Source organism: Hydra vulgaris, chromosome 12, assembly GCF_038396675.1.
Source record: "Hydra vulgaris chromosome 12, alternate assembly HydraT2T_AEP".
NCBI classification, from domain to species: domain Eukaryota; kingdom Metazoa; phylum Cnidaria; class Hydrozoa; order Anthoathecata; family Hydridae; genus Hydra; species Hydra vulgaris.
In genome coordinates, this window is record NC_088931.1 from 13,790,885 (window position 1) to 13,802,500 (window position 11,616).

General features: G+C 25.8%; 1 protein-coding gene across 4 annotated transcripts in view; it reads left to right on the forward strand.

The window, feature by feature from the left end:
• The window catches only part of LOC101235555 (serine/threonine-protein phosphatase 6 regulatory ankyrin repeat subunit B), a 95,314-nt gene that overhangs the window by 12,152 nt on the left and 71,546 nt on the right, over positions 1–11,616 (forward strand). For 3 of the 4 annotated variants that reach the window (XM_065812260.1, XM_065812261.1, XM_065812262.1), the window contains exons 2-3: positions 9,840–9,941; positions 10,063–10,161. In XM_065812260.1, the coding sequence (XP_065668332.1) occupies positions 9,840–9,941; positions 10,063–10,161 (201 nt within the window). Of the gene's footprint in view, positions 1–4,215; positions 4,390–9,839; positions 9,942–10,062; positions 10,162–11,616 lie in introns of those variants that run through there. The other variant, XM_065812263.1, reaches the window with a different exon arrangement.

Genomic DNA, 11,616 nt, shown 5'->3' on the forward strand with positions numbered 1-11,616 from the left:
AGACTTGGCTTGACATATTCTTGGTCTGATTTTTATGCAGATGACCTGTGAGAAGACTCAACAAAATAGTTAGAAATGGAACACATAGACAGTCAAGGCAGTAGACGTTTATGTTGCAGAGGTCTAGGTCTCAGAAAACTTCTAAATGGTCTCACAAAGCAGTTTAGAATTCAGCGGTGTTTTTAGAAACTACTTTTTTTAAAAAGTTTTTAGACTCGCTTTAATGATTCAATGTCAATTAATTTATGATTAATGACGATTTCTGTAAAGATTTTTAGTTTCTTCACTTTTTGCATCCATAAGATATTACAGTAGATTTGAAAAGGCCTTTTCAACTTGGGAAACAACATTCATTACAGGCAAATTTTTCTCAAAAAATGCCATTTTGAATGTAAGAATTTTCTAATATTTTTGACAATTAAGGGATAAAAGCAACATTTTAATGACATTTCAAGTAAAAGTTTTATGTTTTAAGATTTTGATGTGCGCATTTCTTTCATTTATTTTAACTTGATTGTTCTTCTATAAAATGAAAAAATGGAAATCTTTCTTTCCCTCAAATTAACTTTTTTCATGAAATAAAAACTTGATTAAATTGATTTATTATTAAATAAACCAGAATTATACCAGATTTAAGGAAACATACCAGATAAAACAAAAAAAGACCAAAGACTTTAATATAAACCAGATTTGAACCAGATTTTCTAAAATAAACCAAAACAAAAAATCTAAGCCAAACGATAAAAAAACAAACCAGATTTGAGAAATCTGGCTTTAAAAAACACCAGATGGCAACCCTGATCCATATTTAAATCGCCAATAACAAATTTTTTTTTCTTTTCTTTGTTACTTTTAAGAAAAACATTGCGCTTTAAGTATAAGCTTAAATTTTCTGACGCACCACCAGACGGTCTTTGTTACCTTTATGAAAAACATTGCGCTTTAAGTATAAGCTTAAATTTTCTGACGCACCAGGTGATGTTATAGACCAGGCGGTCTATAACAACAACTTAGTAGAATGCTTTTGTTTTTTAACTTTTCGCTTTTATTGTTAAAAATTTAAATTGTAACGATTTCTTTATCGCCGTCAGAAACGCACAAATCATTTCTAACATTATGCGCAACGTTTTGTTTTACGTAAATCAGATTTCCTCCGCCGCGTTTATTCAATTGTCTTTCTAATAAAATTGTTTCAAAACTAGGAAGATGGAGTTATTATTAAACTCAATTTGTGAACACCAAGTTTCCGTTAAACAAATAATATCAAAATAGTTTTTAGTTTCTTCTATAAAATGTCGAAGATATTCAAAGTTTTTGTTCATACTTCTTATATTTATGTTTACAGTTCTGATTTTTTTGTTTTTATTGCCATTTTTAGAAAAAAAATTCTTATAAGTCACTAGCATAATGATAAAAACAATCTATTTTTAAGTCATCAAAATAATTAACATCCGGGATTTATGTTTTCATCAGACAATGTATTTGTTTCTAAAGTTGAAAATAAGTGATTTAAGTTTTAAGATTTAAGTTAAAAATAAGCGATCCTTCATTTTATATTTTTTGTTGTAATCATTTTTTGTGTACTAAATAAGATTTAAAAGAATTACTTATACTTTTGAGGCGCCCGATATACTCGCGCGCGTAATACTCAAAAATAATCACGAAAAAAAGTCCGCCATATTTTCCGACCAATGCATATTTCTTTCCGTTTAATAAATTTAAATTTATGATATGATGTCACTCTTTCGATCAGATTTCTGTATGAGTGACACCATGCTAATAAATCATTAACTTATTATTATAAATAATTTTATGCTTATAACTACCATTATAATATTTATTATTGTTGTTGTAAACATACTTATTATTAATATTACTATAATTTGTATTAACTTTATTATTATATATTGTTATTATATTTTATTATTATTACTATTATTATTGTTATTATTATTTTTATTATTATTAACACTATTACAAAAAAGATTTAAGGAAAATAAATGGCTTTTTGTTGTTGTTGTTAATACACTATTCTCTGAATTGGATAAGTGACATGCACAATAGTTTGAATTGTCATGCGCAAAATTTTGGAAGATAAACAAACCATCTTTTAAAGAAACTTTGTAAAAAATGTCTATTCATTGAACAGTGGCGGATCCAACATTTTTTGGTGTTTGAGTTAACTTTCAGACATGGAGCAAATTCAAAAACATTTGCATGTTTATACTTATGTCAAATAAGGATGCTTTGCAAAAATTGCGATGATTGGAGACCAGAAACAAAAAAGCCCAAATATTTCATCCCCAAAATTATTTTTTTTTTAATTTTATCCCTAAAATTATTTTTTTTATTTTGAAAATAAAATAAAATTATGTAAACAGTTTACCTCAGAAAATTTAAAACTCATCTGCGATTTGAGAAGGTGAAATAATTGAAAGTGTTTCTCGTGATGTCACCCTCAGCATTTTTATGTTTAATAATGAGCACATGAAGTTTCCTTGTCAAAGTTCATTTATAGTTTCTATAGTTATTTTACCCATTTTGATAAGCATGTCCCAAAAAATATCAGTGTTTTTTTGTTTTAAATTTAGATACAAAAAAGTTCAAATCAAGTTTCAATTTTTTAAATAGTAATAAAAGGTATATAAACCATTAAAATAACCTAAATCAAGGTAAAAACTAGTAAGCCTTCAAAAATTTATTTAAAAAAAAATAACTGTAATACATAATTATAGTTCGTTTTTAGGAAAAAAAGATTACCCCACCCCCATCAATTTGAGGGGGCCACAAACTTTACATGGTCATAAAAAGTGAACACCTAATAATTTAAACATAATATATGAAATCTGTTGATGAATACATAACTAGTTTATATTTATGAAAAAATAAATAATTCAACTCATTGCCCTCACGTTTAGGCTAGGAGGGGGCTACGATTTTCAGGTTTCTTGTTCCCATTCTCCTATCAGTAATATTTTTTTGTGAAGAATTTTTATGTTATATATATATATATATATATATATATATATATATATATATATATATATGTATATATATATATATATATTATATGTCAATTAAGGATGCTTTGCAAAAAATTGCAATGATTGGAGCCTGGGAACAAAAAAGCGCCAAAATTTAAGCCCCCTTCCTGCCCCAAACATGAGAGTAACAAGTTGATGAAATATTTTTTGTACTATTTTTAACTAGACTTATATTCATCAAGAAATTTTAAGTTTCATAGTATAATTTCTCAGCATTCTTAAGTTATAACCATATAAAATTTGCAACCCCCTCAAATTGAAGGAGGTCTAAATTTTATATGGTCATATTTTTTTGAACGCTAAAATATTTTACTATGAAATTTAAAATTTTATCGCAACCCCTGTATATATATATATATGTATATATATATATATATATATATATATATATATATATATATATATATATATATATATATATATATATATATATATATATATATATATATATATATATATATATATATATATACACACACAATTCTTTGTTATTTTATTCTGCAGTGTTATCATAGTATATAAGGTTTTATATTATACAGTGTATAATTTAGAACATATATTATGATAACACTGCAGAATGAAATAAGAAAGATTTGGTGATCATTAAAGTTGATAGAAAGTCAGACTCTGATATGGAAATAAAATCAAAAACAATTTGATTTAAGAGCTGATAAAAACTCTTTGATTTAATCTATATAAATCAAAAACTGTATAAATCATTCAATAGCTATAAATCAGAAACTGAGACTTTAAATGAGTACCCTGCTTTCATGTAAATGATGTGGAGGAATTTATATTAAAAATCTTTGAAGAAAGTAAACAAAATGCTTAAAAACGTTTTTGTTATTGATTTATTTGTTATTGATAAGAATTTTTGTTTTATTGATATAAAATATAGAAAGAAATTTAGATAATGATATTTAATAAAGTGTTTTAAGACTTAGTTAATACCTTAAACAAATTCTACCAAAAAAGTTTAAATAAATATATTTTTTGTCTTAACTGTTTTAAGCGCAGCCTTTTTTTATCAACAAAATCTCCCTGCAACCCTTTTTTTTATCAACAACTTTTACTTTTAAATTTTATTATGTAAAGGTTCTGTTTCTGTTGATAAATAAAAAAGTTTTTCAGATGAAAACAAACACAATTTTCACAATAATTACTGTTTTTAAATATAGACATGCTTTATAGAATGTGAAATACTTATTTGTAGACACCATGCAATTATTTTCCAATGAAATTTCTTCTGGATTCTTCTTTTTTATAACATAATTATTGCTGTGGGAAGCTGTACTACTACAATTGGCACTGTTTTTTGCAAAGTTCAATTGCTTTTTTATACAAGGTGACAAATATTTTTTTAAATTCCATCAGTAGAAATAGTTGTCACTTTTTTTAAAAAGTAATGCATTTATTGCCATTAAAATTATTTATAAAGGATCAGCAAATGGTATATTTCTTTTTCTGCTTTACATGTTTTATATATATACTGGGACCTCTAAAAGTTTTATACAGAGTCTTTGAGAAAAGTTGTGCTTTTGAACTTATATATAAGGGGGCACAAAACTAATAAACTTCCACTTTCTATCATTAAACTATTATTAATTATCAAGCAAATATTTGCAAAAACAAACTAGTACGCATAAGCTAAATGAAAACTTAACAAGAACTGTAAGAATAAACATGCATCTACTAATACATGTATGTAGATATGCCTAATAATAAGATGCCTTTAGCAAGTCTATAAACTTTAATCTTTTAATATATGCTTTTAATATATGCTTATTTTCCGAAGTCTCTTCATAATTATACTCGTTAAACCTTCCTGTATAATTACTTTGAAATTGCATCTCAATACAAGAAATGCATTCCCAGATTAAGGTTGGGGTCAAATACATTTGATCAAATACAAATATGTTAATAATTCTAGATATCTAAATACAAATTCATATACAAATATATGCAATCAGCATTTTCCAAATACAAATACAAATATTTGTACTTTAGGTTAAGCAAAAATACAAAGATTTTTTCAGGACAAGACTGATAAAATATTCCATTAAATAAAAAAATGAAAACAAGTCTACTAACAAATTTCCTTTAAAAACAAATTTTTAATTTATTTTAGTGTTTAAATTGAAAAAAATCTTTAAAAAAAAAACTCTTTGAAACTAACATTTTTTAATTTTTTAATTTTGGCTTTTTCCAATAAAACACTGGTTAACTTAACTGCTAGTTAACAGTCCTAAAGAATTGCATTTAAATCAAATGCAAATACAAATATAAATAATAAGGAAAACTTTCAATCAAATACAATACAAATACAAATATGCCAATTTAGCCTATTTTTACTAAATAAAAGAATGTATTTGACCCCACTCTGTCCCATATGCCAATTAAGTTGCCTTGCCTTTGCACTCTTGGTACACAAAATCTTTCCTTATATTTACCTGATGCTAATTTTTTGTCAATAATTCTTGATTTAAGATTAACTCAAAATTTGATTCATCACTAAAAATGATCTTAGACCAATCTTCTACTGACTAGTGAAGTCTTTCCTTGCACCACTTATATCTTATAATCTTATCTGTCACCTTTTAAAGTGGTTATTTGGCATCAACATAACAATCAATACTTTTTTTAAAAGGACACTTTCTGAATGTGCTTTAACTATTATTAGAGTAATCAGCCTTATTACTAAACTCACTTAACAGTTCTTGGTAGCCATATTTAGGATCTTTTCTTACCTTCCATAATAGAGGCTTTTATTTCTAGAATTAGTTTTTGACAACCTGCCAATTTTTGGTGAATCTTTTGCTTCATTTAAAAGTTTTTAGTTTTTTAGCATTGTTTGGACATGGTGAAATATCACATAACCTTTCTATTTCTTGTTGACATTTTGTGTTATATTCAAATAGGAAGACTATTTACCATTCAACTCCTTGTGATTCTGATTTTCGACCCATTTTTCTGTTCCAGGTGTGCCTAGAATTTACAAATTGAAATATCTCTTGAAACACTAGTTAAATTTTTTTTTCAAATTTATTTATAATTTGTATTGGTCAAATCAAGTACAAGTTTTCAGAATTCTCTTATAATTAATCTTAGAGATATTTTGTTTTAATCAAACGAACATATATTTTTGACATATTTTTTAGGTAATTAACAGGATTGCTTTAATTTACGATTAAATTACTCAAAAAGGATCGATATTAAATTACTTAAATAGGACCGATAGGTCTTATATATCATTATAAAGCTAATTGATTAACTCAGAAATTAAAAATATTTTGTAAACTATTTATCATTTAAAAAGTTAAGATAAAGTTAAATAGCCATTAAAAACAATTTAAGTGACTAAAAGCCACTGTACTATTAGCTTTCACCCCCTATATGTATAATAAAGACAATACTGGATTTTATTATATTATAAATGGCTTGAAAAAATTAATATTATTTAAAAAAATTACTTAAAAAAATAAACTTGTTAAAAAAGGATCAAGAAGGTAAGTATTAAAAAATAATAATTTATACATTTAATGATTTCACACAGTAAAATCAAAAATAATAATTTTTATTATTATTATATATTTTATATTATTATATTATTAAAAGGAGATGAAGAGGAGACATGATTCAACTTTTTAAATTCTATAATGGTTTCAAACAATAAAAAAAAATTATTTTTCAACAAACTCAAATGAGAGGTTGTTGTTTTAAGTATGTCAAAGAAATCACTAAGCAAGCATGTCATGAAAACTTTTTATTAAATAGATCATTATCGCAAAATCAGTTAACAGTTTTAAAGCAAGTCTTTATTGCTGGATGAACAGTAATCAAGCAAATCGTCTGTCATAGTGTGTTAATACCACACTCACTGGCTCACACCAGTTGCAGCAATGACTAATACTAATACTATTTTAGCTTCTTTTGTGATTTAGATTGATATTTTTTATAATAATATGAAGGGTTTTACTAATATTAATAATGATATTTGCTGTAACAACAATGTACATCGATGCAGAGCATGCAAAGATGCTATAACATGTTAATTTTGTAAATTTTCAAATAAACCTTTTTGGAAGAGGTAAGTTTTACTATTTTGAGAACTACCACAGTGTTGGAGAAGAATTACTACCAGCCAGCTTAACAATCATTAAACTGAGTTTTAGAGCTGTAGATAGATAAGATAAGTAAATAACAGGAAGAGTTCCTTACCCTTAGATATACAAGATAACAGGGAGAGTTCCTTACCCAAACATATTCCAGTTTTTAATTTTAATTTTATTCTTAAAAAAGTTATTTCTTGAAGAGCAGTTATTTTTTTTAATATTCTTTTACTATGTTCACATATATTTGATGAAGGTCTATTGCTTGTTAATAAGGGAACAAGTTATGGGTTTTATGAGTTCACAAATAAAATAATTCTGCAAATTTAAGATGAGGTCTTACTTGTATTTAATGTTTTCACTGTCAGATTTTAAATAAGTAAAAGATATTTTTATTAAACTCAATTCACTTTGTGCTTTAGCAATAAGTTTTGAAGTTAGTTTTAAACAATTTTAACTGATTTTTATTAGTTTTATAAACTTTTAGTTATAATGTATATTTTTTGTTATAAGGTTGAGTCAGAACTACTATTGTGAGAAACTAAGTTAAAGAAAAAAGAACCCTTGACTTTTGTAGGTCTGCATTTTGGGCTGGTTAATATAAAAAGAAAAAAAATCGAGGAACATAGGAGTTTTGAATTGTGAAGTGGCTTTTTATACAAGCATTAATTATTTTTTTTCAGTAGTAAGTTTTTCAGCAGTATTTTTTTTTTAATAATAAGAAATTATAAGAATAAGTAAAAAAAAACTTATTTAACATAAAAATTATTTAACAAAAAATCTTACCTATGTTTTCTTCTTAGATAGTTAAAGGAAAAGATAATACTCAGGATAAATGAAAATATTTAATTTTCAAATATAGGGAATCAACTATTTTACAAGAAAGGAAAGAAGCACATTTTAGTGGCACACAATACCTTGTATTTTTATGACAAAGAAACCAACTCACATGTTTCAGTCAAGAGGTTTTTTTTGAGTTTAAAGATAAATTATAGTTCCTTACTATTACACGGTATAAAGCAGCACGAGTTTATAGTTCTTTACCATTCCACAATATAAACAACAATTTTTGGAACTAATGAAATCAAGTTTTTAGATAATCTATGCAAAAATTAATTGTTGCTTAAATAGAAGTTTACAAAATCAAATAAAGAACAAACTGAGTTAATCACATTGGTTTGTTTTATCCTTTTATGAATTCTTTAACAAAAAAAAGTGAAACATGTTGAATAGATTCATTTGGTATTGGAATGAAGAATAAATGCAAGTTAATGTGAGGTATTGGGGTTCTCATTTATGGAAAATAGTAACAATTACTTTGTTGAATCATTTTAATGAAAGGATATATGATGCCTTGAGGATATATGATGTCAACTTGAGATTAAAAATCTGAAGCAGGTCACTAAAAAAACTATAATGATATCTGAAAATGAGTGCCTTTTACTTATGGAATAACCTGAAATTTAAAAAGTTACAAAACTGGGGAAACATGTAGAAAGAAAAGAGAAAAAAACTGAATTTTATTGGTTTTGATGATATTTTTATGTTGATTAACTTTTAATTAAGACATTATTAGCCAAATATTAGCTTCATACACATTCAAAGTGTTTTGTGTTTGATGAATGAATGCTATGGTTTATGAAATCAGCTGATTGTTTTTGTTATAGTGACTTCAAAGTAGTTTTAGATTTTACTTTTTTTTTGCCTTTGTATAATTAACTGGAAAATTGGTTTGTACATAATTTTTCTGAATAGACAATCTATTCAGAAAGATTATGTACGCAATAATAGTTATGGTCACAATAAAAATACTCAGACTGTACATAAAACTTTTTATAAACTTTTATATTTATATCCGTTTTATACTCAAATTTTGTTCTTAAATTAAAAAAAAAAATTAAAATGACCATTTTTTTGATGTTTCAACTTCAGTTGATGAGGTTTTTAAATAAAAGAACAAAGCTATGCTTATTTCTATAGGTTTGTGTTAGATAAATTTAACTGTGTTAGTAATATATCCTGCTGATGTGTTAGTAATATGTCCTAATCATGGCATTAAATAAAATGATCCTTTATTATATTGGGGCAGGTGAGGCTCATGATGATAAAACTCTCAATTTAATTATGCATAAGAGGAGCTTGTAATTTATTGATTGCAGTATTCCTAGTGGTCACAATAAAAATATTCAGTTCAAGTCTGCAAAGCAGGTTAATTTCTGAAAGCGCATTAAGTAAAAGATAAAAAAAAAATATATTTTAACAGATGAATATTTGTATATAATAATATTAACATAATCTCAAATTCCCAATTTTTGCGATAATTGTGTCGCGTAAACAAACAAATTACTGTCTTAAAATAATCATCTTAGCATAATCTTTTTTTCTTCTCATCAATTTACTCCAATATCTAAAAATTACTTAAAAAAAATTTATTTAAAAAAAAATTAATCCAATTTAATTAAAATCTTGTTTAGGCAAAAACTATTATCAAGCACTAATCCATATTTAAAATATACATCTTTGAACATTTTTCAAGTTACATTTTTATTGGCGTAAAAAAATCTTATTTTTCGGCCTTGTTTAGTAAAGTAGCCAAATGAAAATGTTGCAACAATAGTAATAACAATAATAACGATGATGAGAAAATTATTGTTTTTAAACATTTTTTTTAATTATTCATCATAAGGATTGTGGGATAACACCTCTTATATTAGCATGTCGTGATAACAATGAAGCGGAAGTTGATAAACTTTTAAAAGCTGGTACTAATGTTGATACAATTGATAGTGTAAGTTAGTTAATAGTGTTTATTTTAATGTGTATTCTGTTTAGTTTTTGTTTTATTTAATAATTTATGAATTTGAAATTGCTGTTGTAAAATGATTTATTATTACAATTAATTTTTTTAGGATGGACGAACAGCATTGTTTCATTCTGTAACATCTTCATCTTTAACTATTGTGAAGGCATTGTTATCTGCAAAAGCTAATCCTTTCATTGTAGCAGGAGTAAGTTTTTTTTCTAATTATTTTAATAAAGGCTTTATTTTTTTCAGGCGTGGAATATCTGAAAAAACCTTAAGTTTTAAAAATCTATTTATTCCTGGTTTTTTGTGTTCAGTAACTTCAAAACAATTGAACATTTTATGAACCATTATTTTGTGGACCACCATTTTATGGACCACTTTGAACAGAAAATTAGAAACTAATTAGCATTAAGTGTGTGGAAACTATTAATTTTGAACAAAGAGTCCTTTTGTAAATTGTTTGCTTATCACCTCAAGAATCTGAGTTAAAAAAAAAAATACTAATTACTTAGACTTTAAATTCTTTTTATTTTTTCTTAATGTAGTTCATAAACTTCTCAACATTTTTATACCTTCCTAATGCTTGATTTTTGGTGCTCCTGGACTCATGACACTAAAAACCAGGGCAACAATAGTGATTTGAAACCAGAGTTTTTTAAAGAGGTTTATATGCTTGGCTTTTTTATTATTTTTTTTAAGTAAATACTTTTTATGGTAGGGGTTATTAAAAAAATAGTTAAAAAGGAAATTTTGCAAAAGGGTAGAATTTTAACCCAAAAATACTTTTAAGCAGGTTGGAGTGACCATTGCAAAGTTGTGATAAATATGTTAAGGGAGTAAAAGATTACTAAATCTGTCCAGCAACATCTGTAGAGTAGTCCAAGATCATCGGTACACTTTTGTCCAAGATCGTCTGTATTTTTTTTTTACTCCAATGACATCTGTCCGATATTATCTTGAAATTCAATGACCCCTAACAACATCTTTAGGAAGATGTAACTACATCTGGTAATTTTTCTCCAAGTCCAATAACATCCGGAAGAATTTCCTCCAGTTGTATTTAAATCTGAAAAAAATCTTATATGCAACTACATCTGATTAAAATAATGCATTTATTTTTATTATTTTTTCCAGATGTAACTACATCTGGAAAAAAGCATATATGAAACTACATCTGGTTAAAATGATGCATTGTTATTTAATAATTTTTTCCGGATGTAACTACATCTGAAAAAAACCATATATGCAAGATTGGTTGTTGGAAAAGGTTGTTGGACAGATGTTATAGTAATTATATATCATTATATTTACAGATGTTATTAGACATAGCAAAAACTGATGGTGTTACCCTGGCCCTGTTAACGATACTTAGTGAAGTTAAAGCAATTTTTAAATGTTGCAGTGTCTGTATGATATTTTGTTGACCACAACATATTTCCGTTGAATGATCAGGTCTGTGAATTTTGAAGAAACGAAAAATATTAAAATGATAGAAATTTTTAAAAATTGCCATAACATAAAATAAAAATGTTTGTAGCAAAAAAACCCATATTTTTTTAAAATCTTTTTTACTGCAGCAAAAAAGGACTTCACTACAAACAGCCAAAACCCTAACTTCACACAAATTTGCAAAGCACTAATATTTTTGAAGAAATAA